Source organism: Ixodes scapularis, unplaced genomic scaffold, assembly GCF_016920785.2.
Source record: "Ixodes scapularis isolate PalLabHiFi unplaced genomic scaffold, ASM1692078v2 PGA_scaffold13__105_contigs__length_92229423, whole genome shotgun sequence".
Lineage (NCBI taxonomy): Eukaryota > Metazoa > Arthropoda > Arachnida > Ixodida > Ixodidae > Ixodes > Ixodes scapularis.
This window is the reverse complement of record NW_024609839.1, coordinates 15,782,783-15,810,377: the sequence shown is the minus strand read 5'-3', so window position 1 is coordinate 15,810,377 and position 27,595 is coordinate 15,782,783. Positions and strand designations below refer to the sequence as shown.

The window sequence follows — 27,595 nt, the reverse complement described above, 5'->3', positions numbered from 1 at the left end:
GGTAGGAGTGGAAACGCATTGACTAGAGAAATAATGGAAGCGGAAAGGATAGCACAGCTGAAGGACAAGTGTGTAAGTAGTCCTTCTATAGCGCTGTCGACCAAAGAGCTCTAATTTCTATCTAAATGATAGCGATGAGGAAGAGGGACGATTTGTAAAAGTGTTTCGTTTAGATATTTTTTTCCGTTTCTTCATTGTTCTTCTCTTTTACTGTTCTTTTGCCTTCTTTTTAGAATTTTCCTTCGTGTTTCGTGCTACTTCTTCTCCTTATCACGTTCTGAAAAGTCAACCCAGACGTTGAAGAGAAAAATGAAGTAGTCGAATACACAAGAGTTGTAAGTTCAGCGCGTGCGCTTCTCTTCCTGGGTGTCTGGTGGGAGTTTGATTTTCTTGCGCTGTCACCGTCAAGTGTGGCGATTCAGGCGCACTTCCGGTCTAGGGGTATGGGCGGAAGTCGCCATGCGGGACGGGGATTCCTGCGTTTTTTTTTGGAAGAAATCAGACTGGAAGCCTGCATTCTCATGAAAATTCCGCAACTGGAGCTGCACCAAAAGATCCGGGAAAGGTGTAAAGATCAGTTTTCTTGTGTCTTTTGCCTGCTCGGTTTGTGCGAGAATGGGGATTGGTGCCGTGGAAAGGGAAAACCAGACACCATCGGAACACGTTTGCTTCTTTAGGAAGAACTTGGGGTTGAATTCACAGATACTTCTGGTCGTCAGATTTATTTGTTTTGTTCCAACATGAACGCGGGAAACCGGTCAAGTTGTCCAGACCACCCGTCGACGACGTTCAGCGCATTTTCACGTTCAAACTGCCGTCTGCTCGTTCAGACGACAGCGGCAAGAAGACCAAAAGTTGCTATAAGAAGTTATGCGAGCCTCAAGATACATTTAAGTTTGAAGGTTTAAGTTTGGAGGTTGAAGACGCTGTATAAATACCATATACAAGGAAGTGTTAATCTTTGCTACCAGTTGCCATCACCGACTTGTTATGCCAGATTCACTTGGTCTGATTCTGCTTGCGAGTTTTAGAATGGGCGCCAAGCATCCCATTTACCGTTCACGCTATTGCAGCCGAAAGCGAATAAAATTAGTGAGCAGAAGCTCACCATGCAAATCAGGTTTTAGCGTCTGTGGCGTACAGTAGATTTAATCGCGCACGTCACATAGTTTACGCAAAATTTTGCGGTGTAACGAGCCTCGGTAATTTCGCTCAGGCCCTGAAAGTAGTAAAATATTGCTAGGAATACGTAGAATCAACAATTTTAAAGCAAAAAAAAAAAAGAGAACGGGGACTCACATTGACGTTGACCACATCACATTCGAATGGTTTGTTGATGCGGGACGCGGGGCTTTTTGCCAGCAACCGATCGCGCAGGCCCGGTGCCGGTGGCGTGCGTGCCGCTAGGGGCGCTCAGGTTTGCTTGCAAACATTAGTAGGTGTAAAAACCTTAAAAAAAAAGGGCTTCGGGCCAGTTTTATTTTCAGTGTTCTTGCGTGTAGCGCGTGATTTGCTCGTTTTCCGAAGCGACGAACATGGGCGTGCTGGACTCAGGAGGTCGCACGCTGGGCCTAGGACTTGTAAATATTGGAATGGTGTATAGGGACTTCCCTGATGCGTTAGCAACGTCGGCCTTGTGCCAGGTAGAAATCACCGCTTCACGGCCGCTCACGCGTCCAGCCCCCATAACCTGGGTTTTACCGGGTATGCTGCAAAAAAATCGACGAATTTAGAACGGTGGGTTTTGCTCGGCGCGTGGAATCGGCACAGTGGCTGCTATCAGCCTAAAAAAAAGCACGTGCGTCTACCTTCCCGCACAGCACTTGAAGAGCCAATCGCCACAACCTACGGAAGCGACTCAGCGAATGACGATGCCGAAACACATATTTAGACAAAAAAAAAAAAAAAAGAAACGCCCTCTGATGTTGTGACATTAAGTAATGCAAGCTTAACGTTTGACATTGCTAATGTTACAACTTAGGCTGTGTTTTTGAGTTTAAAGATATGTTTCGGCCTCATCATTTGCTGAGCTGCCTCCCGCCGTCAGTTGTGGTCATTAGTTCTCCAAGTGTTGTACGGGAAAGTAGACGCACGGCTTCTTTTTTCTTTTTTTTCTTTTTTTAAGTGTACGTCGCGCGCAGAGCGAGTGTGCCATTGGGTGACCTTCGTCATTTATTCGTCGCATAATTCGCTAGATGGAATCCTGCCTTTCGGCAGGGAAGTTGATCCCTCTACACAGGAGCCAACTTCCCCATATATTACAGTGACTATGAGGATGTGTTGTTTGTGATCGCGTAAATAAAAAGCGCATATCTATAAAAGTGGATGCCAGCACGCACAACCGCAATTATCGCTGTCATTTTTTTTTTTTTTTTTGCACAGTACGGCGAATCATTGAGGGTTTTTCTTTCCAGCCCCGTCTTGGCCGCGATCCCCTTCCGTGTATCACAGTGATTTTCTCTGCGAACGCAGCGGCGCAAAGCGGAGGCACGGGCATTATTTAAAAAGTGTAAGTGGCGAATTCACTTAGGTATACCCATCCTTCGACGTGATCGCCTCCGAAAAGGCTTCCTTGGTCATCACATTTCCACCGAAACGAGTTGCACTCTTTAGCTTACCGTCCGTTTCGCGAACAAGAGAAGGCGTTGTGCCACCGAGACCTTCCCTACTTGCAGCACCTTTCCGGCACGCCGTTAGTATTCGCGGCGCAGCGCCGACGAGTTCCGCGCACTTTAGCGCACAAACTGCATCCGGCCGCGTCCCTCGTTCCACTCTGCAATTCGCTCCACGGCAGTCACTTAGCTCAACTCCGTTATACCGACCTCATGACGGCGGGTAGCCCATAAAATGCTTTGGAATGGTGTATGTTTTTTTTTTCTTTTGTTTATTTCGCAAATGCGGCATCTAGAGTGGATGAGAGTATACAGTTTAGGCGAAGAGGTGCGCAGACTGCCTGATGGCGAAAGAGCCGGGGGAGGGGGGAGTGCGGCGAGGACTTTGGAGTTGGCGCCGCCGCTGAAATTGGCCTCCTCAAAGAGAGGACGGGATTGCGTATGCTCCTATTCTTTTCGAAGAGCGCTTTCTACTTTTCGGCAGTAAACGACGTTCGTGCTAGTCTGCTTTGCGTGAACTGGTTTGTTGTGAGCCTGTTTAAGTGTCTTCGAAGGATAAGTGCTCGATTCTACAATGCGGGCACTGGAGAATTTACGCGGATGTAGCTATTCGCACAAATAAGTATAATTGTGGTGTCAAATAAATAAAAACGTTTCTGGTGTAGAAAAAAATACTTTCACGTTCCTAGTTTGTGGAGACAATTTTTCATTCATCGGTCTTCCTCTTTAGGTGAAGTGCCAATTTTCGTGTGATCTTGAAGCGGCTCAAGATCAGACCCTTTAATAGGCCGATCTCACCAAGCGTTCGGCGTACGCGTGACGCCACCATAACTTTAGTTCGCCGGAGGCAGGCAGCAGTGCACAAGATGGCTCGTGCCGCCTGATGCTCCACAGGTGCAGAGCTCCAGCGAGGTTGTCGCACGTGCAGAAAGAGTAAAGCTCTCTCGATGCATTGCGACAGCGTTGGCATTGTCAAACTGGCTGGTGAGATCGGTCTATTAAGCCGGGGTCACACAGCTTAATGGGTATATTCGATGAGCGGCATACTTGAGGGTGCTGTTTAGAGCGCATGCTCAGAACGAGCTCGCTAATAGGGGTATTTACCGGCGACCATATCTGTGTGCGCGGCTGCAGAGCGCGTGCTGACGGCGAGTTGCTGCAGTTCTTCAGCAACGTGAATTCCGCACCATCATGATTGGCGGTCTTAGCAGACTACTAATATGAGCTCGTTCTGAGCAAGCGCTCAAAACATCGCCCTCAAATATAGCGTCGAAGCGGCGAAATGTTTCGGTCGCTCCCTCCTATGGTTGCTTCTCCTGACGACTTTAACCCGCGAAAAGCAATTTCGATGGTTTTGTAATTGGCACGGTGGAAGCTTGAAATCATTGTGCTCTGAAAGCAACACTTCCAGCACCGTCCAAATTGGAGTTCCTACATGCCTCTTATATTTCCATCGATGAGAGATCCTTTTCATACGTCAGACTCAGCAATCGGCCAATCGTGGCAGGCCGACAGCAGCGATGCTTGTTGTCGCTCACGTCGCCAAGAGGCTGATAAGACCGGCAATCTTGGAGTACTCACTGGCGGACATCGCTGTGTGAGCGACTGCTGACCGCGTGCTAATATTGAGCTTCCGTAATTCCTTTGCAACGTGCCATCCCGACCGTCATGATTGGCAGTTTCAGCAGTTTAGTAATGTGAGCTCGTTCTGAGCGGGCGCTCTAAACAGCACCCACAAATGTGGCGTCTCCAATCGGCGACGTGAGCGTTCGAAAACGTAGCTGTGATCGGCCTTCCACGATTTGTCGAATGCTGACCATGACCTCAGCAAAGGCTTTCTCATCGACGGAAATAAGAGCAATTGAAGAACTGAAATTATGACGGTGTTGGCAGGGTTGGTTTCAGAGCGCATTGATTTCAAGCTTCCACCCTGCTAATTACAAACACCATCGAACTTGTTGTTCGCAAGGTAATGACGTCCCGAAAGGGAACCATAGTAACTACCAAGACATCTCGCCGCCAATTGGCGACGTGCGGGATCGAAAGCATCGCTGTGGTCGGCTTCCCATGATTGGCCGAATGCTGACTATGACATCAGCAGAGGATTTATCATCGACGGAAATAAGAGGAATGTAAGAACTCTAATTTTGACGGTGTGTGTAGTGTGTCTTTGGGAGCCCAACGATTTCAAGCTTCCACCACGTTCATTACAAACACCATTGAACTTGTTCTTCGCAAGGTAATCATGTCACAAGAAGGAACCATAGGAGGGCGCCACCAAAAACATCTCGCCGCTGATAGACAATTGCCAGCAGGGCGTCTGGCAGCCGCCGTGTCTCTGCTCGTGCCGACAAGTCCGCGCATTTTCAAGCTTGCCAAACGCTACGTTCACACACAAGCAGCAGATGCTTGCACGCATGGGACAGCAGTGAGGCGCCATGATTTCGACTGTCTATACATCAGAGGAATGACAGTCTGCATACAGCTTGGAACGCGAGTCGCCGCGAGATCCGTGCTCCGAATGCCGCATGGCAATGAGTTCGAGGAGAAAACTTGGCACGCGGCATTCAAACCACTGATATTACGGTGACTCGTGTTTGCGAACTGTCGATTGGATGATGCATGAGCAGTGTGACCCCGACTTTACGCAAGCCTTATGTAACGGATTACGTAACAAAAAAAGGGTGAGCTCTGAAGGCTGATATACACAGCATCGTTTTTAGAGCGCAGCTCTTAGGGGCCCGTTTCCAGCCTGAGCGGCGTCGGCGTCGGCGTCGGCGTCGGCGTAACCGCGGGGGGCGGGGTCACGTGACCCCCGGGGTCACGTGACCCCCCCCCCCCCCCGAGATCACGTGATCCCCCCGAGGTCGCGTGACCCCCCCCCCCCCCCCCCGAGGTCCCGTGACCCCCCAGGTCATGTGACCCCCCCTCCCCCCGAGGTCACGTGATCCCCCCTCCCCCGAGATCACGTGACCCCCCCGGGGTCACGTGACTACCCGCAGGTGACGTGACCCCCCTCAGTACCCTTCCCTACTCCTCCTCGAGAGCTGCGCTCCCATTCGGCGTTACAGGGATTTGTAAACGGCTTTCATTTTTTTTTACGTTTCCTTAGGTTACGCATAAGTCCCCCAAAACATTCGTGTCTGCAATGTCGCGTGCCAGGCAATCTCCTTGAATTGGAAGCCGGGCTTAACATGAAGCACATATGTCCAGGTGACTTATAGCGTAAGCAGATGCAAGCTTTCGTTACGTAGCGTAAGAAGACGGGGCTGTATAAACCAGCCTGAAGTCTCTGAAAGCAAATGCTAATGCGCCACTCGTCTGAGCATTACAAGTTTTGTCCTCATTCCCATCGACTTCGCTGTGCGGCAAGATAGAAGAACACAAATTGTTGTTTCGGCCGTTGTCGGAACGTTCGTAATCATCAAACCTTCGATTTTCTCGTAAGAGCACTTTTTGAGCTTTTGGTAAGTTTTATATAAATCTTATTTGCTTGGCGATTCTTTGATTTAAATAAAAAATGAATGCATACAGAAAGCGTCGAACGGTGAACAAATAGTACATAAAGAAATCGGGATAGGTTTTGCTGGAAAGTTTGTATAATAATCATCACAGTAAAACTGCTTTACTCTAGATCACGATTGAAATTATGATTTTAATCTCGATTTGCATATTATTGATTTGTATACTCCACCCTGAGTGTCGCCAAATGTGCGTACAACAGACCACTAATCGAGGCGCACTTCTATGCACTTACGTGCGTCCCTCAGTATTTCCATGTTTTTCTTCTTTTTTTTTCACATATTTAGTTTTGAGTTTCGTTTTAAATTCAATTCTGTGCGCCCCCTTGGGCAAGTGTTCGCATGTCAGAGCGATTAAATACACCTGCACACGTTCGCATGAAGCGCGTCCAGGCATGCTCGCCCTCTGTGGCTGCTTGCGAGACCCTCAAGGCCCTTACTTACAGTTGAGCATGAGAGCGTTTGAGTCCGTTTGACTGTCTTGGGGCTGCGAGAAACCTGGAAATTCTTGCTTCTTATGTCGCGCACGAAGCTATTCCTTGAATTGGATTCCATGCTCCATACAAAGCACAGATGTGCCGGTGGCTCACCTTCGCTTCAGGACTCAACGCAGTCCAACGCACCCAAACGTTCTCAAACGCAACTGCGCATAGGGCATATATTACAGCGTGGCATAGGGGCCTCTATGTGGGGACTTGTTCACACGCTTACCTGCACGCGTGTGCAAGCGAACGGGCACACAACGGCTGTGTTCCAAAATGTACTTGATATTCTCCAGGGTAAAGGGCTATAGGTTTAATACCTTGGTGCTCGAAAATCTACCAACGTCCAGTTGTTTGTTTGTCTGTGTTGTCAAGTGACACGACTCACCGGAGCAGCTCCGATTCATTTGGGTAAGATGTGGAACACAGCCAAGAGTCTTTTGAGAAACCCGGAGCGACTGCTTTCTCGCAAATCACAAAAAAAGTCAATCGCTGCAATCTACGAAAATAACTCGGCCAAGGACGTGGCTGAACCTACTTTTAGGCCAAATAAAAGTATGTGCAGCGACTCAGCATGGTGACTGACGCGCAGGGGAATGTTTGTAGTACGTGTATGTGCGTATGCTGTGCACGTCTTGTTATCAATGCAAAAGTATTATACATTTCTATTTTGTTGTCTGGGATATTGCGAACGGGTTTGTAATCTTGCAGCCTGTCTTTCTCCTCCTTCTGTACGCACGTGCGGGTAAAACTACGTCTGTCGACTTTCTTTTTTTTCTTGCATAATTTGACATTTGTTCTGTTTGTGCACAAATGACTTTCGGCGTGAACACCTGCTTGCCTGTTGACGCAAGAACCTTTCTACCTCTTCACTCGATTTGAATAGTGTCCCGTCTAATGATACTCTCACAGACATATGAGGCAACCGATTGGCAGTTCAACGTTCATTTACTAGAACACCATGTAGAACGAAGAACGCGGTACTTTTTACGTTTCGTAACCAGATTTCGTCTTTTGGTTGCAGCCATTTGCACTGGAAGTGGATTTCGTTGCACAGCTGTAAGCTAATAGGCAAGGAAAAAAAAACGAAAAAAACGGTACTCCATACGCAATTTCAAAAAGCGTTATAAAGAACATTCAAGTTTTTTTTTTCGACAACAATAAGGAGCACATTTGGGTGTGACGCAAGGGCCTTTATGGTTTATTTATACAACTGTTTAAATGTATACTTTGCGGCAGCGTGGTGGCTGAGGACGTAACTTTCCTTCTCTATGTATGTTTTCTGATTTTTTTGAGCTTCAGAAAACTGAGTTGCGTGACATAATATTTTACGCATAGAACTTGTTGAGAACCAAGTTTCACAGGAAGGGTTCATTTACACAAAGTTTCATGCGGATAATTTATGTAACATATCTTTAGGCACATAACCCAAATCGCACAAAAAAAAAGAGAGGAAAACTCCAGTATATAATTGAGAAGAATAGTTTGTTTCGGTAAAGGGCCTAACCTTGAGATCCAGTATAGCATTTGGTTTCTCGCAATAAACTCAGGAAAAGAAATAAAAACGTTTTATACGAAGTTGTACAAAACAAAGCTTTACAAAACAAAGCTTTACAAAACAAAGCTTTACAAAACAAAACTAAAAAGCTGCTGTCATACAAAATCTAACACGGTAGACACGTATAAATTCCTTCTGGTGTTCCTCCGACACACTGCAAGACTGCGATTGCCATACGACGAACACAATATTTATAATGAAATAAAATGTTCAAGCAAATAAATAAATAAATTTACCACAGAAGGACCAGCACGCAATACGTGCGCTTGCGTGAGTGTTTATTTTTTTCGTTTGTGCTTGCGTGTCGGTGTGTATGTGGGAGAAGGGATACATGGAAATATATAGGCATTTGAATATTTTACCACACTTCAGTATTTAAGCATATTTTTTTGGTCAGAACGTAACGTTTATAGTCGGTTACAAGGTAAGAATGCAATCGATGCCCAGCCTCCAGCGCGAGCTTTATGTTTTCTTTTTTATCGCACGCCACCGCACTCGCAGCCAAGACTTAGGAGACGGCAACAATCGTGTGGTGAAGGCAGAGCTTAAACTGCACTCGTTAAGTTGCCACCGACATTAATGTAATTATTTTACGTGCTTTAGACTCCTGAGTTTCGGTGAAGGTAGACTCTTGGGTGAGATCTTCTCAAAAATAAAAGCAAGATAAAATAAAAAGAAACTGTTTCGCACTCCCTTAACCTCAGCCGATTTCTTAAAGTGGCCATCGTTACGGCACCGCCGTCGTGAGGACTTGAAAGGTGGCAAAAATCGAGAAAACAAACTCCCATGAGAGCGGAAGATTAACATTAACGACGTGATTAGACCCAGGCAAGAGTTACAATATAAGTTTTGTTACGTGTTTTAGAGCCTGGCCATTTTTAGCGGCCGAGATGTTGGAGTAAATCGATTTCATTTTGTCTTTTCTCATTTTAACTTCTGTTTTTTTCCGTACACGTATTTTTAACAAAATGTTCTAAATGGATTGATATTAGTAATTGCAGAATAAAGGCCCTAAAACATCGAGCAGTTTGCACACATTTATGAGATCATAAAGTTTTATCATAACAAAATAATAGTTTGTTTTTTCTCTGGTATCTTTCCTAATTATGTTACCTAACGATGTTATTGAGCTATGCCGCTTAAATCTAGAGCCCAAATTAGTCATTTCTGTGTAACTTCGTGAACACATCACTTTGGATTTATACTTCGCGTATTAAACATAATCAGTATTGACACAAAATAGGTATTCAAAGAAATATTCCCAATAACGTCAAGGACAGTTCACATTAGCCACATTAAACCTGTACTTTGCTGAGTAATCATTGAAACACTTAGACTAGGACGGAAACGTGGAGATAAAAGAAAGGTGACAGATAAGAGTATCAACAAAATACGATCCTCTGAAGATATCCTTAGTTTTTTTTTCCTCATACGGTTAAACGTTTTTTTTTTTTTTTGCATATTAAGACAAATTATAAAAAAAAAATGTTGCCTTTGAACTGATTCTTATTGCTTTCGGAACATTGGAACTATGCAAAAAAACTTAAACGTTAGTTGTCACAAAACCAATAATCTGGATCTATACTGTTATTACCCTGAGTGCATTTATTTGCGAGGAACATAACTGGGTGTTTTGTTTTTTAAGCGCGTTGTAACCTAGTTTATGACTTTTTAAGAACGCCCGCACAAATGCATGCCAAATGTGCCTTTAACAGCGCCACTTCAGCTTGATTTCAACCTAACACAGAAGAGTGCGTTTGCGAACTGATAAAGCTGCTTGAGACAATACTCCTTTTTTCCCTGTGTCGGCGAGCAGAGAAAGATTTTCGGTCGCTATGTTAGAATATTCTAAAATCTGTAGTCGCACTGCTCATAGATCATACAAAAGACAGAAACAAAATTTTATGTTTGTGTTTATGAGAAGCTCAAGTTCGTCTGCTTCTTTTGCAGGGGGTTGTGGTGACGTCAGAACACCGAGCTCTGATTGGCTTTGATTGAAGGATAGTAGGTAGACCCCGAGGCAGCTTGATTTGATGTCTACCCACTATTCTTCCATCGGAGCCAATCAGTCCACGGAGTCGTTCTGACGTTACCGCAACCCCTGCAAATGAAGCAGACGAACTTGTTCTCCGGATACTGCGTAAGAAAGGTCTGCCTTCGAGTTGCAGCGACACTAATTTATGCCCTATACTCTTTTTCACTAGTTGTGTGCAGTACAGGTGAAGGCAACGCCAGGCGAGAGGAGAATGGGCAAGCTCTAGGAAGGCTGAGAGGAGGAGAGAAACCTCACCTCCTTGCTATCCTTCCTAGTGCCGCACTAGGAACGATAGCGAGGAGATAAGGTTTCTCTCCTCCTCTCAGCCTTCCTAGTGCTCGCTTTTTCCTCCACTGCCCTGGTCTACAGTCCCGCCTTTCTAATGCTTGCCTTTTCTCTCTTCGCTTGGTGTTGCCTTCGTCTGTACTACACATCACTAGTGACACGGAGTGTAGGTAAGAAGATTTGCCAGTTCAGTGCAATTGCTAGCCTGGGCTCTTTAACGTGCATCACGCAGTAGTGATACGCGACCTCACGCAGGTACGATGCTAATCAATATCCAAACGGGCAGGAGTGCGGATAGACCTCATTTTGACCTTATTTAGATCCGCGCGCCATCTGTCGCACGTTGCGCCAACCTTCTTTCGTAGCCTCAAACATGGCGAACCATGTCCGAGGTTACGGGCAGATCACTCTTATGGGAAAGCGACGCCGCATTCATGCTGTGTCTCGCCACGCAATCAGCGGTCAAATAGAAACCCACCTAATTAAATATACAGATTGTGCTTTTTTTTCTTTTCAAGCTGAAATTTTTTACATCGAAGAATAATTGTAGATTTGTAATGGGACTGTCCGAGTAGAGAAATGCAAGAGCCCGCGCCGTATCTTTCCACCGCGGGCTCTGTCAAGTACTCTTAATATATGAAGCTCGTCCCATTACTGTATTAATAGCTTGTCATGGCTGCGCCACCATCTTTGTGACGTCCACAACAAAGATAAAGACACCTGGAGAAATGCTGCTCTTGTTTTGCTCATGAGGGTACTTCTGGCATTGCTTGTCACGTTGTGGTCGCCGAACAGCTTTCCCTGTAACTAGATAGTTGGTGTCACTTCGGTCATTTGAAACCAAACCAATAGATGGATGGATGGATGGTACTGGCTTATACCCTTTGTAACGGGCGGTAGCTTGCGCCACCTAGCTTAACATTTCGTCATCCCTTCTTTTTTTATTTTAAATTTGAATAAATTTCGTTATAACAGACCCCCCTCTCTTTTAAATTAAATTTATTGCTTAGTTTTATCTGTATTTTTTTTATCTTTCCCTAGATTTCTCCCACAAATCCTCCAATCTCCTCTTAGTTACCGCAATTCTTTCCCAATCCATTTGTTCATCTTTGTCCGGAAAACCCAGTGCCCCCTCTAAATCCGTAGTCATCCCCTCCAAAAGGGTGGGGCGAAGCCCCGTGCACCTTAAGATTACATGTTCTATAGTTTCCCTTTCGCGGTTGCATACGTCGCACAGAGTGTCTACTTCCTGGAATTTAGCCTTGTACGTTTTCGTTCGTAGCACCCTCGTTCTTGCTTCAAACAACAAAGAGCTCCCCACTGAATTATCATACAGCTGTTCCTTCTTCATTTCTTGTTTTTGTGTCCTGTATATTGCTAAAGCTGATTTCCCCTGCATTTTCTCTTCCTCTAATTTTCTCTCAGTTTTCTTTACTCCCTTTTCTACAGATATGCTCTGATCTGCTTCATCTCGTTGAATGTATTCAGATCTCAGCTTGCGGGTTCGGTTTGTCCACTTGGTGTTTAGACTTTTCATATATAGATACTTGTACACTTTCCCTGCCTACCGTGTACCCTCAATTTCAGCTAGTCTTTGTTCAAATTTAACTTTACTGATCGCTTCTCTACTCTCGAAAGATGTCCAACCCATATCCCCCTGCACTGCCTAATTTGGTTTATTCCCATGTGCCCGCAATGCCAACCTACCTACACCCCTTTGCTGTGTCTCTAAACCTGCCTGGATTTCTGACCTGATACACAATACCGCATTCCCAAATGACATTCCTGGCACCATGACTCCCTTCCATACACACCTAACGACTTCATATCTATTATAGTTCAATAGTGCCCTGTGTTTCATGATAGCCGAATCTCGTTTCCCCTTCTTTATTACAATGCCTTCATGGTCTTTTAAATACCGTCTTCCTTCACTTCACCATTCTCCCAGATATTTGTACTTTTCTCTATGTGTTCTATCAAGGTGTCCTGTATCTCCAGGGGCTCCCCCTTCTCGTCGTTGAAAACTATTACACCAGACTTGTCCCTACTAAATTGTAGTACTAAATGGTCACCTTCCCTGCTGCAAATCCTAATCAGTTTCTGTATTGTCTCACGACTTTCTGATAAGAGTACGATGTCGTCTGCATACATTAACCCTGGCAATACTTGATTTACTTCATGTCCTTCTGACCTACGGATGCTAAAATAATGCATTTTGAAATTTATAACACCACCGCCACATCCGGAAAACAAGACATGATAAAAGGTAGCGCGGAGAACGCTATGCGGGCCGGGAGCGAAAGGTGGGGAAGCCTTCAAGATAGCGCGGAGGCTCTATAGGTCGGGCGACTGCCAAGAGACGGTGCTAACATTAAATATGGTCTATTGAACAAGAATCGCTGGGCTAGTGTGGCTGAAGGGGGAAGTGCTTTGATTGCCTACCCAAATTCAATCCCACAATTCAGCACAGAAGAAGGTGGCGCAGCAATCGAATCTGATCAAAATTCGCGCCTAGGACCGCGCGTCTCTTGCCGCGTCGCCCCATGTGCGAGAACAACTTGGCATTGATAGCGATGAGCATTACTCAGTATTAAACTGCTGCTGACCGCTTTCCCACCCATTGCGTTTTCTTTTATTTCCTGTAACGGTCTCTTGCTACGAGAATGAACTCAGGCATCCATTAGTTCATTCTCATGGATGCCTAAGAAAGAGTTCACACGCGGAAAATAAATACGAGATCATAGCAGTTCGCTTGGGGGACTATCAGCGACATACGGCGTGCACACTAACAGTTCATTTCCAGTTTGGACGGTTGGTATTAATCGGGTTCTCAACGTATCGCACTAGAATTTACTGCACAGGGGACCGAAAGTAATGGAAGCTTTCGCTTACATTGTGGAAAGGTTGGCTCAGATCAGTGCATTACGAAATATTAAAAAAAAGTATGTTTTTTCCTATACTTAAGTATAGGGAAACATACTTTTTAATTATTTATATTATTATTATAATATATATCTAAATACTATTTTGTGTCGTTATAGCATTTATTTGGGCCGAATGAAGTAAGAATTGGGTAAGCAAATTGTGTTCCTTTTTCATTTCAGAAATTTTTCAATCGTAATAATCGCCGGTAAAGCCCAAAACAATGTTTTGGTGAATTTGAGAAAAAATGCATGGGAAAACTTTCGTATTGGCAACAAAGTTTTTATTATCATTCTTTTGATTCCGGAGGTTTTGTGTGTTCATACTCTTAATTAATGAACGCATCACCTTCGGGCACACCTGTAGTAAATCCCAGCGGGATAAGTTGAGATACCGAGCTTTGCGGACCGTCCAAAGTGGGATCGAAGCGTTAGTGTACACCGAGACATGGTGTAACCCTGACCTGCCCACAGTATGGCTCCGTATGGAAGACGCTGTCGCCGGTGAAGTGCCACACGTTGCCACTAGGGGAGGTCGGTAAAGACTTTTCTATGACCCAAACGCGGCTCACGGTCTGTCTAGCGCACAGTCCGCACGGCGCGTGGCTGGTGATATCTAGTGCCACTATATAAGCTACGCTCTAGTGATATCTCTTTCTCGGGAACACCTCCCATACCATGGCGCCAGCAGGCTGCAGCAGCAAACACATCGAGGGGCTTTGGAAGCAGCAGTAGGAGCGGAGATAGGCCCGTATCTCTCAAGTTCTGAGCAGCGCTCCAGGCAAGCAAAATAGAATATTCGACTCGCGTTTCGGACATGCGTGAATGCGGTTCCCCACTATAGTTTCCTATACACCGTTCTATTCGAAGTGCCAGCGTAGCAGAGGCTACAAGAGCAAGCTGCGAGCTATCAGCGTCCCTATACCTAACACGCGCGCTCGTGCAGTGCGAGCACCGTTGGGGGAACGTGCTTTTGCGAGCAGCTTAGGCTTCGCGATCATGTAAAGTGAGACATACAACGTGCTGGCGGAAGCTATGAGAGAAAGCAAATATGAAAGGAATGTTTAATGGGACGCTGCGGCCTCGAGCTGCAGAATATTTTCTTTAGACGTTCTCTTATCGCGCATCTACAGACGCTGAGAGGTGCTTTTATTCGAAAGCGGCGCGTGCAAAATAAAATAAAATTTTACAGCGCCACACGGACGGTGCAACCAGCATAACCTGGTCGCGTCCTGCGCAAGTCTTCCGGACCCGCTGGCACCCCCTGCCCCAAGGCAGCGGGTCTATCGGTGGCCGAATGGGCTAGCGCACGTCAGCTCGGAGAACGTGGAGCGAAAGCTCGCGCTGCAGAAACCAGGATTCTGGGTTCAATCCCCACCCCTGCTTGTTTCGATCTGGACGAGCAGCGTACCGGCGTTCGGTCGCGTATCACTACTGCATGATGCATGTTAAAGACCCCATGCTAGAAATTGTACTGCACTGGTTAAATTTTTCATCTACAGCTGGGAGCTTTGTCGCCCGTTGAGGCAGACCAAGTTCTAGACTGTATAAGCATACACAGAACCCAACTGTTATTAAGCAGCAGTGGAACGTAAAAGGGTTCATCGCTCTCACGTTTCCTTGGATGGAAAAAGCGCGTTTCTCAGGCACGGGAGTGCAAGTACGTTTTATAGCCCCGACTGCATGCTCTTGTGCCATCGTCTAAATAATGGGTGTTTTCGGATATTACCTATGAATAGCTAATATTCTGGCAGACGGCGCTTCTAATTACTGTTGTGGTAGGTGTCGCTACCATTAGGTTGTATATATATATATGAGAGTAAAGAGGCACAGGGAGTTACTTGTTTCGTTCCACCCGGACCAGGCGCGTGTGTTTGTTCGTTCCTCTCTAGCCTCGACGGTCGCCGGTCTCTACAGCTACGAATCTGTCCCGCGACCACAGACTGACAATATCCCGCGAGGCCCGCGAGGAGAGCTGGTCAGGGCCAGATAAGGCCGCCGCGCCTTGCGCGCCTCTGATTGATATGCGGGAACCTTATGAATAAAAAAGGCATTATGCAGCGCCGCGAACTCATAGCATGACGAAACGATGCGGCCACGGCCATGTACTAAGAGGTGCGCGCTGGCACATTTCTTTGTGGGCAGGTCAGGATCAGAGTAGGTCGTGGTGTAGACCCTGTAGTCAACGTTACTGGAGCAAGCTCAGTTTCACAGCTCCGCCCTGCGACGTGGGCTCAGTGGCGGTCACGAGAACTAGCAGCGCTGCAGCCGAGTCTTGCTTCCGGATTGTCTAGCCCGCCAAGTTTGAATAGCAATACTTGGGCTTGGGCGAGTTGGCAATTGATACTAACACATCAAACCGCAAGAAAACAGATGCACACAAAATTAAATTTCAAACACTCAAAGAAAAACACTCACAATGCGCTGACTCTGATTTCTTTGGTGTATTACACTTCATCTTCATCATCTTTTTTTTCTATTATGCACATGGAAGTAAAAAAAAACGAAACAAAGAAAAAGAGTAAAGAAAGCTCTCAACGCGGTAGTTGTAGACGACGCGCGAGACAAGGAAGCACGATCCGTCTGCAGCGCCGCTAGTTCTCGTGATTGTCACCTGGGCCACTCGCCTCTGCTGGCGAGAATAGGGAGCTGCGGAACTGAGCTTGCTCCAGTAACCTTGCCTGTAGTGCTGTCTTCAAAAGCGCGTGACGCATTCGTACTATCGTGCAGTGTCCCTAAAAATAAAATGAATGCATAGGTGCCCCCTGACTAAAACGGTTATCAAAATAAAGCTAGCAGAATCCTGACGTACGGCCCAGATTGCTAGCCGAGAATATTTGTTTTCCAGGTTTAAAGACGGACTTCATCCTTTGTTGTAAGGAAGAGAACATGTACCTGCAGGTACATGCTCTCTTCCTTACAACAAAAGACGAGGCCCGAAAACCCGGCCACTTAATCCTACATGTAGGGTTAAGTGGCCGGGTTTTCAGTCTGGCGCAGAGCGGTGGCATTGAATAATATTTTCCCGCTTTGAGACGTCCTTCATTACGAGAAATAAGTAGGTTGTAATTTTTAAAGGCACAAGTACACGTTCAAAGCCTCTCGTAATTTTTCTCGTCTTTCACTTTGGTATTCACTGACAGAAAAGAGGTCGCGTCTCCTGCACGTTTAGATAGCAAGACGGTAGTGCGCCTCCGCGATCCGGCGGCAAGGTTAGACGCTTTGGAAGGGGTAACTTATCGAGTGCGGTCTGAGACAGCCTCGGGTCTACAACGAGCTCCATGCTGTTGTCATTACGCAACCTAAACTTTCTTCACAGCCTTGCAGCCCACCCAGAAACACCTTTTTGTCTCGCAAATAGATATTATTATATTATTATTACATCCGCACACCTGTAGGATGCACGTCCATTAAGAAACAAGCAAGGACACCGCACAGGTAGATGATTGTTTGAGCAGATATACGACATTTGCATCAGATTCAATCCTAGTGCCCCTCCCCTCCCCCCCCCCCCCCCTCCCCCCATACACATCCACACATTTATCCTGAAGCCGTGAGTTTCTTGTCTTAATGTGGTGAGAGCAAAGTGGGCAGAAGCGTGCTGTCATAGATGGCGAGATTTCATCAGTCGATTCAAAATATGGAGGAGCCTTGTGTTTATGCGACCAAGAAGACATGTCTATAAAAGCTCTGGTGGTACACACGGGTACCGAAAATTAGCCAGATGTATATATCACCTTAGTAAAGAAAGATATAAAAACGACATGAACCTCTGTTTTTCTTTCTTATTCAAGAGAAGAAATTCTCTAATTAAGTAGAACAAGGTGCCGTATACCATGGTGTGGTTTGACTTAAAGCACCTCGATCTGTTTGCGTTTGTCTCGCAAGTAGCGTCAGATGCGCAAGTGCACGAAGACCGTTCTCGAGCGGCATTTGGACGCAAATGGCGGCGCAGCTCTAAAATGAGCGACCCTTGGAATCGAATGGCGCCGCAGCTCTGAAATTAGCGGCCCTTGGAATCCAATGGCGGCGGAGCACTTGCTTGTAACACGTCTTGCGCCAGCTCACAGCAACGGTTCGAGGTACTGGATAGCATGTATTTTATCAAGGGACTTTAGTTGCACCGATACGAACAGCATCGCCATACAGATAATGTGCGCCGGTTGAGTTTCTGCCAAAAAATAAGCAGCGAAATCACCCACATCATCACTTCCAGCCAACTATGCCAAGTCATTCAATGAGTGCACCTACCTCTCCAGCCCAGCCTACCTGGGTTCTGCAGCGCGAGCTTTCGATCAAAGCGCTCCGAGGTGGTGTGCGCAAACTCGCACGGATACCTATACTTCTTTTTTTTCTCCTTATTGTTCGACCACCGATCCCCCTACAAAAAAACAAAACAAAAAAAACACAAAAAAACCCCCAAAAAACACGGTGTTTGCTGCAGACATGACGACAGGCCTGAAGCCTATTCAAAAGATGTTTGCTTCGAACATTCCGTGAACGTTTCTGCTGACAGTTTTTATTAACACTCTGACAGGACGTCATACAAGAAAGAAAGGTGCCCAAAGCCGGGGTTACACTGCCCGTACATCATACCTAAGACAGCCTGTAAACACGTGCCGCGTGCCAAAGACAGCCTGCAAACACTTGCCGCGTGCCAAGTTCGCACCTTGAAATCTGCCACGCGGCATTCGAAGCGTGGATCTCGCGGTGACTCGCGTTCCAATTTATATGCAGACTGTTTTTTGTATGAAGTATCAGCAGTGGGACCCCGGCATTAGAGAGTGTCTGCAGTATGTGTTTTTTATAATGTATTATCAGGTTGAACGCGGCTGGAGATTGTGCGAATCAGATATTGATAAAACATTGACTCGACAAATATTGACCTTACCCGTCAGTCGAGAATGTCCGTCTCGTACTCTCTCTCATCGCCAAGTCCCTCGTCCGGTGAGTCCCTCGCCCCAGGACAAAGCGGGTTTGCCACAAGCGCGCTGTGAGGTCTTTTCCGAGTCGCACACACCGGCTCGTGCCTCGGCGAATGCAGATTCCCGGACACGCGAAGCGCGTCCGTTACCACGCCGTCACAAACAACACAACCACCACCACCTTCACCAGCGACGTCCACATACGCCCTGGACCCCGTCCCTCGAAGAGCCTTGTATTCCCCTCGAAGCACGGCTGCCACGATATTTGACTTGGTCGTCGACGTCCGCTTGGTCCCCAGCAATGGCGCCGGACTTCCGGACTGTTCTTCCCCTCCTGCTGGAAAGCACTCGGGGTCTGTTTGCTGCTTCGATTCCAAGAGGAGTGACTCTAGCCTCATCTGGGTCTCCTTTGCCGCCCGAGGACCTTGCTGAGGACGTCGCACGGCCAGCAGGCAGGCCGAAGCCGCCACCAGCGCCAGCAGAACTATCAGTCCCAGAATGATGCCTCCGATCTCAGGTGCGGACAGTGCTCCAAGGTCTGCGGATCTAGGTCGCACCAGGAGGGTGACGTTTGCTGTCTGGTTGCCGGCACGGTTGGCAGCAATGCAGAGATAGCGGCCGCTGTCCTTGAGCATAACGTTGATGATGGTCATCGTGCTGGATTGGTGGCGGCCGGCGTCTTTGGCGCGGAGGAGGTACATCTGGCGGCCGAAGGACATGAGAGACAGGTTGGCGATTGGCCGGCTGCGCCAGAACCAGCGAACTTCGCCCGCTGGCAGGGAGTCCACATTGCAGCGGAGTGTGGCGTTGTCCCCTTCGATGGCGTATACACGCAGATCAGAAGCGGTGATCTGCACAGAATAGTAATATCGTTAATATAGCCTAAGGCAGTTTTTTATTTTATTTTAAAAACATAATGTTTGAGCATAGAAATACAAGATGCATATCAGTGTTGCGGAGTTGCTTCTCCGAAATTGGTATGATTCCGGGATTATACCGCACTTTGGCGATCCCGGAATGGAGTAGGAATGGAATGGCGGCAGCGCTGGGGAAAATGGAATTAAATGCCTTTTTCCCGGAAGAGAGTGGAAATGGAATAGGCTCCGTCCTTAAAGGGCCGATGAAACGAATTTTGGGTTGGGATAAAGGATTTTAAATTGGGACTTTACTAATTGCAGATCGTTTAGTTGGCCGAAAGGAAGAGGGTAGAAAGTCAAAAACCAGCTTTTCGGTACGAACATTTGAAAATATAGCGGACTATTTTGTGCCTTCTTTCCTTGGGAAGCTCTCCGCCTTTTCACTATGATACATCCACGATTCCCAAAGCGCGTCAGTGGTGCCAACCTGACGTCAGCCGAGCCCAGCTCACGCATTGGACACGAGAACTGCGTCACTCGGACGTATGCGCTGTTTAGAAAATTTTATTTACAACAGTGGTGTCATGCCCAGAAAACCAAAAACCGAAAACGCGCTATGTACAGTATATACAGGCTTTCAAGCTAGCCAACCCCGTGCCTAAGGCGCGGGCACGCGCCCGCCGCTCGGCAAAGCGCCCGTCCGCGCGATCACTCCCGCAGAGGCCCCTCAACCGCTACCGCGCTCGCACGTCCCGCCCCTGCGACACCTCAAAGAGAGGGCCGCATCGCGTCCCGTTCCCCCTTTCTCCGCCTAACGCGGTCTAGATATGATCAACATATTGAAAACGGAGTTCGATGCGAGAGTTGGGCACGTGTAGGTATCGGCAGGACCAGCGCCGCAGGAACTTCTGGTCAACAATCAATCCGTTGACGAATATTCGGATTCGCGTTTGTGGCCAATGAGTGCCTGAAGCCTAGTTCACATGCAGCGGTTTTGGCCCTAGAGCGGCGCGATTTCTGCCGTCGCGGCGCTCTGGCCAGCACCAGCAATTCTGCGGCACGAGCGCCGCGACGGCAGAAATCGCGTCGCTTTAAGCCTAGTTCACATGCAGCGGTTTTGGCCCTAGAGCGGCGCGATTTCTGCCGTCGCGGCGCTCGTGCCGCTTAACCGCTGGTGCTGGTCAGAGCGCCGCGACGGCAGAAATTGCGCCGCTCTTGGGCCAAAACCGCTGCATGTGAACCAGGCTTTAGGGCCAAAATCGCTGCATGTGAAACACGCTTGAGCTTATCGTCACTGGCGAATGACAAGTTCTATGGTGTGCATAAAAAGCACGGTGGACGCTAAGAGTCATCGGACCGGTGCCGAAGAATGTCACGGCGACGTGATTTCACAATTTGCATTTGAGTTGAGGATTAAAGCTAAGGAGGAAGAAGTAGGAAAATCGTTTCATGACCCGTTTAAGCGAGCTGTGTAGATTTTTATATAAGGCCTACGAGCTGATGGCGCGATTTGTAAGCGCATGGTAAGTGGCTTTTGAAACAACATCATAGCACTGGAGGTGACTGACGCCTTGGTTGTCGCATTGGCTTATGCTTCTTTGAGCATAAGAATGGCGCGCCCTCAGCGAAGCAACTAAAACTAAATAGCTCTAGACGGACAAAGTTTCGTTCCTGGCGCCGCGAGACGCGTAAAGGGGGCTGTTTTCATTATGCACGTATAGCATGTCGCTCTTAACCAGGGTTTTGAACCGAATTGTAAACCGGAGCAAAAACCGTTATGTTTTAACTGAATCGGAAAACGACTGTAACCAAAATCAAACATTTAATACTGACAGTGAAACGGGATGGAACGCGAATCTTATGTGGCGGTTAACAATTCATTTGAAACAGATCGGCGTAATGAAATGTGAGCCCGGCATTCTGGCCGGTGGTAGCCCGAAGGTCATTAAATATCCGCGAAGGTGGGGTTAGCGGCCCAGTCTTGACTAAAGAAGTGGCAGCGACGACATAAAGACAACTGCATAATACTGCAAGCAATAAGTATATTTCTTGACTACAAACTATCGGGTTCGAATGAAGTGCGAACACTGGAGCGCAAGGCCGTCGACAACTGCTGGGCCTCCTGGCGGCCCCTTAAGACCGATACAATGGCGGAATGGAGAGTAGGGCGCTGGACGTTCCATCACTGATCGCATTTCACTAAAACTTTGTAACAGGACGAATAGGCTTAGGAAAGTCGATGTGGAGGCTCGTACAGTTAGGTTCACCTTAAGACGAACCGCAAAGTACACCACGAACCAGAAAAGCCAATTCATAGGTCAGAGGGCGGCACGTGTCCTTCCAGAGGGGCGGAATGACGCGGGAAGCGCGGAGTTATGAGACCAGCTACAAACTACGAATTGGCTCGTGTAGCTCCTAGCGTTCACCACGGTACATCGTAAGATGAAACGTAGAATACTGACTATGCCGAGAGGCTAAAGACCTCTTTTTTATGTGTGTGTGAGTTATTTTCTTGCTGCTAAGCAATATTACTCAATGAAGGTTAAAGCAAACACATAAACATACAAATAAAAAGTTGACGTCTGTAAGCGTGTTTGTTCCATGGTGGCGAAATGTGGAGGCGCCAAGAGGCGAAGCCGTAACGAGCGCGATACTGCGCGGCGCTGGTCGTCTGGACGCCAGTCGCCTAGAGCCATGGAGGCTGCTTGAACTAAATTTTGTTTTCTATGTGTGCGTTTTCTAAAAACAACAAGTCGCCCGTTGTATTTTGTCCTTTTTTTGTTTTAATCGGCTTTAGACCAGCCTTCGCTGTCCTTCTGTTTTGCAGTTCAGTCTTTTGAGTAAGTCGTTTGGGCGTGCGGTGTGGGTAGTTTGCCGTTTTGATCTGGATGAGGAGCGTACCGGCGTGCGATTGTGTGTCAGTACTGCGTTATATCCGTTAAAGGCCCCACACTAACAGTCGTACTGCACTGGATAAATTTCTTATCTGCAATGGGGAACAATTTCGCCATACTCTGGCAGACCAGATTCCTGCTTTTAATCATCTAACAACTAATTTCTTGTTTTTTTTTCGGGTAGTTTATGAGTACGGTGCGTGCTATCGTCAAAGTGTCACTGTGCGTGTTGGCCGATCTAATTTACATCTGAGTACTGTATTTCGGTACTGTTTCCAAAAGCCTGCACAACTACTTAATCTTTATGGAACGGTGTAAGCGCTGAACATTGAAGATCATAAAACAAAATTGAGCATATATCTGTTTTGCTGTCCTCGTTCCCGGAACATATCTGATAATCTTTTTTTTAATGCAGATGACGCCGTGGTTAACTTACTTTTTTTATAGTGCTGTGGAAATATTTTTTAAGAACAGCTTTAAACTGGCTCGCGCTTAGTGGAACCGGTAACTGAACCGCTATTGCCAAAGCAGTACTAAACCAGAACAGAACCGAAACAACACGCGATGCTATTGAACCCAGAACGAACCGGAATAATGCCCATTTCGACTCCCTGATTTTAACCCGGCTGATCTTCTAGTGTTTTCATGAACCACAAACAAATAATTAGTTTAAATATGTCAAGAAATTAAAAGAAACGCACAGAAAACGTACATGTTTACGTTTTAAGGCAGGTTTCATAATATAGTGCTACACTCACTTGTGCTGGCGCCATATACCAGTCGCACTTTCTCAGCAGTTTTCTGTTCTTGCCGCAGTGCGTGCATGTTTGTGGCAGGTATGCATGGCGTCGCTTCTAACAGCGCACTAGCGGTGCTGTTGTGCAAGCATTCGAATCAGAGGGCAAGGCAGCTTCTTCCTGTGCCACGCACGAACTTGACATTTTTAAGGCTTTGGCAAGCAGAGAACACGCTGACCATGTAGGCATATATTTGTTGACTGTACACGCACTGTTTGCGAAGAAAATGGGTGGTTTTACTTTTTGCGCCTGTTGCAACCCGGAAGCTTTTTAAGCTTGATTGTGCGGTCGATGTCTGCACCAAGTGATACGATGCGCTTTCTGCGATTACCCTCAGCTTATTATAATGAATGCTTTGAGAAATATTTTGTATGCAATTGCAGTCGTCTCCGAATTTGATAACGTCAGCAGCTTTATGCTGCCTTTTTTCCAGTAACACAATGTGGCTGTCAGTTCCCATTTTTCACGTTAGGGAATTAAAGCAACGGAAGCAGAAATGAACCGAGTATTTTTTTTTTTTGAGGATTTAAAAGGAATGGAACTGTTGGAAGCTCTAATTCCCCGGAATAGAATGAGGGTGACCATTCCGCAAAACAGAAGCATCTAGCTTAATATATGATAAGACGTTAAAGGTTACATAGTAATAACTGTTACATAGTAATAACTGCCTCACAATTACTATGTTACATAGTAATAACTGCCTCAAACACTAATGCTCTTGCTGATGCTTTTATCGATTGGTACGTTTTCTTGTACCATTGTGTGAATGCAAGTTCGTATCGGGTTGCGAAATTTATATTAGTCCGCACATGTGCACAATCTTAAATATTTGAGGTGTGATCGAAACATTCCGAGACTGATTTTGTAGCGCAAAAAGAGAACGCAGCACAGTAATGCGCGCGCAGCAATCAAAGGAAGGTATCTTCGTGTCTCGTTATACCAAAGGGCATCGTTATGTGAACAGTTGGAGCTGTTGTACACGAGCTTTTGTGACTACGTGACCGGTCACAATGGCGATTTTACCATAAACCGCAAAGCAGAGTTAGAGCGAACATGAATTCGACGTAAAACTTGGCAAAAAGAAAACAAAGGCATCTAGAATTATTCAATAAGCTTGTATAAAAAGCAATGAATTTGACTGTTGTAGGGCGACCCCATCCGAAATCTTCTAGACCAGTGACATCCTGCCATTTTTGAGGCGCCAGTGCCACTCAAAACACAACGCACGCCTCACTGCTTCTTGACATAAGCCTTCTAATTAATTTCAGAAAGTTTTGTTCTATAATTTCCGAGTTTGACGTAAAATTCATGTTCGCCCTCGCTTTGGTTTGCGGTCTATGGGGACATCACTATTATGCTTGTGCATGTGGTCAAACAAACTCGTGTTGCACAGTTACAAATGTTCAGAGAGCCCAATGGCATCATGACGTAGGAAGGTCCCGCCTTTGACTGCTTTTCGCGATTTATGTGCAGCCCTCTATGTAAAATGTACTCTACAAAACCAGTCTCGGAACCATTTCATAACACCTCGTATTGGAAGTTCTCCCCGACATATAGACGGCTGTTTCTAAACGTGACCATGGCATTGGGTTGTGCTACTGTGCAGCCTTCACCACCAGATCCATCTGCAACGAGTCTTACGTGGCTTAACTAAAAAAATATACATATTCTGCAATGTTAAACGTTGAATGCTCTTTAGCATAAACGTACAGGTGGAAAATACTAACTCGATTACGTATGCGCTCAATATTGATGTATATGAATTCAGTGTTAGGTGTTCTGAATACACCAATTATCTAACTCACTATCTAGGGTTATCAATAGGTTAATTAGTATCGCGCTAACTCTGGTGCTTGCAACGTAATATTAATTCGTTATAAAGCAAATTCAGGAATGTATTTGAGACGTAACTTTACCTGTGGAGCGCACGCGAAGTCATCTGGCTCCAGTTGGGTCCACGACAACTGTGCAAGTCTCACGGGTGCATCACATTTCGGCGGCACGGAAAGCGGCACATTGTGCAGCTGCATCCAGCGCCGTAACTCACGAAGGTTGCAGTCACACCTCCACGGATTGTCACTCAGGTCAAGCGAGTTCAGGGGCGGCAACTGCAGCCCTTCTGGCGGTAACGTCCTCAGCCTATTGCCGTCTAACTTTAGTAACTCCAATGTCTCCAAGTCCGCAAAGGTGTCTCCCTCCAACCAAGCCAGTTGACAGTGACTTAGCTCAAGAGACACCAAAGTCCGCAGTCCCTTGAAGCTGTGGCCGCCGAGCCTCTGGATGGGGTTCGAGCTCAGCTGTAGTCTTCGGAGGTGACCGCAGTACGCCGCCAGCTTTGGCGCCGCCGTCAGAAAGTTGTGACTCAGGTCGAGCTCCACGAGGTTGCTGAGTCCACCAAAGGCGTCATCGGCCATCTGCACTATTCCGCAGCGTGACAAGTAGATTCGCTGCAAGTGTAGCAGGCGGGCCTGTTGGAACTGCCTTCCTGGAAGGGTCTGCAGAACGTTTCCTGTCAGGTTGAGCACCTGAGTGTCTGGTGGGATGTGGTCTGGCACAGAACCAGAGAGTCCTCCGCACTCGGCAGTGCGTTTTCCTCCGCTCCATTTGCAGCTGCACGCAGTAGGACAAGTCGGTGTCCTTGCCGTCGTCGCTGTCGCGGCCGTCACCGTGGTCGTGGCGAGTACGGCGGCTAAGAACACGACTTTGAGGCAGCGGGCCAACACCAGCGGTAACATGGGCCTGGAGTCTCCGTCAGGGAACTCGAATCTTTGTACAGCTGCGACCTTGTCTCTGAGCCGCGGGACGGTGGGCCGGGAGTCTGGTCGACACCATCGATGACGGAGTGCCGACTGACGCCTGGCGTTCACATGCCCGCGGTCAGGACGTCAGCTGCCTGGATCGTTAAGAGGGGGTACTCGCCGATTGTTCCTGACCATGGCGGGGGAACGTGTCTACAGAGGGCTTGCTGCTTGTATTGCTCTTATGATCGAGAACGGAGGCCTTGTTGGACTGAAGCGTCCTCCGTGCAAGGCTCTAAAGCTAGATGGCCTTGTGGTCGTAAGGGGAGGACACGGACATTCTCTGCTTCTCACAGGTGCACTCATGATGTGGGCACGTTGCCGGTTTGAGGATTGTAGACGTATTGGCACAGGAACAAACTGCGCTGCTTGCAATTGGATGAGCTGGGGTCAACCATTCAGCCAAAGGAACACTGTCGTAGCGTGGTGACGTTGACAGGAGTCGTAGTTCAGCCTCAAATACCGGTCATTTGCACTGTAAACGAAATAAAAAAAAAATATCATTAGAACAATAAATACGGCATTGCAACATAAAAACTTTAACAAATTCAGTGCAGTCTAGTGGCTAAAATATCAGTATATTTTTTATGTTAATGTACTCGGCAACGGCAGATGTAAAAAAAAAAAAAAAAAAAACAACTTGTGAGGATCTTTATTGTCCAATTGTTTCTCTATTTGTTTCAGTTGTGATGGTGTCGAGAAACTACTACTCTTTATGAGGCGCTTCTTGAATCAAACCAGACTCTGGTGAAATTGTGAATAAAATTCCCTACATTTGATTCTCAAGTTCATGCCGAAGGGGGGTATTCCAGGGACTTATATAGCAGGCTCAAATCTGTAGCCCATAGAAGCAATACACGGGTAGTCATGGTGACACCGAAATGTAATACAGTGAACTAACGTCTTAAATGTTCAGGTTCTGCTTGTCTTTAAACTCTTTTTTCCCCACCTATCGAAATGCCGCTATTTAGCATGCAAAGATGACATAAGGCTTTAGACGCTTTCAGGCAGCTATGCGTTGGTGCCGCCGTAAGTAACATTCAGTTTTTGTATGCACTTACTCCGCTCGCTTCACTTCATCATTGCCAAAGCAGGACACTTATTGCCACTTTAAATGCTACTGTGTCTTTCTCCCCAGCATAGGCCTTTGTGGAGGCTCGTCAACGCCCGCTTCAGTGGCTCGGCATCTCGGTTAGACCAGACAGGGTCGGCAATGGCGGCCCAATCTGGCGCGTGTTTAAAGCGTCTATATAAGAACAGTTATAATCATGCCATTGTTACGCTTTCGAAAAGAGCGAAGCTTAAGAAAAATTGCCCAAGATAAAACCGTTAAATAAGCTACACATAAAGTATCAGCACTCCGTCCCCAGATTGCCTCGGTGGCGCCGCCATTTTGGTGCTTAATGCAAATCGGACGCAATGGCGCTCGTTGCAACTTGCAAGTCACCATGACAGGCCTTCAAAGTAGAGGCTCTCGCTAGCGCTCCTGGTCATCACGAGGGTTATCTGCCCAAGCACATCGAATCGGCGATTTCAAAAATAAAAAAAAAAGATTAGATAGAAATCACCCGAAAATATTAAAACATAATACGATCAGATTGACCTGCTTTAGCAGAGCAGAACAGATGGACAATTGGGAAAAAAGGCCACATGCAGGTGCTTAAAGCTTTAGATGATGTTTTTTTACGGCAAGCCAATACACATCTCAGACCGCGACGTCCGCTCTAGGAGCCAAGGCGTTGTCTACAATCAAGTCCGCGTTTGTCGATCCACGTGGGGTCACTGCACGCGCGCAGAAATCCAATTGGGAGTACTCACTGGACGCCATATTTGAGGGCGATGATAAGAACGCATGCTCAGAACGAGTTCACATTACTAGGCTGCCAAGACCGCTAATCTTGATGGTGCGG

The 27,595-nt window shown here is 46.9% G+C and overlaps 1 protein-coding gene across 1 annotated transcript; it reads right to left on the bottom strand.

Moving 5' to 3' along the window:
* Window positions 1–18,250: 18,250 nt before the first annotated feature.
* LOC120843200 (leucine-rich repeat-containing protein 24) lies at window positions 18,251–25,622 on the bottom strand. Its single transcript, XM_040214466.2, has 2 exons — window positions 24,804–25,622; window positions 18,251–19,190 (listed from the first exon to the last, which is right to left on the bottom strand). The coding sequence occupies exons 1-2, from the start codon at window positions 25,620–25,622 to the stop codon at window positions 18,309–18,311; spliced, it is 1,701 nt and encodes a 566-aa protein (XP_040070400.1). The 3' UTR covers window positions 18,251–18,308.
* Between the last annotated feature and the right edge of the window lie 1,973 nt (window positions 25,623–27,595).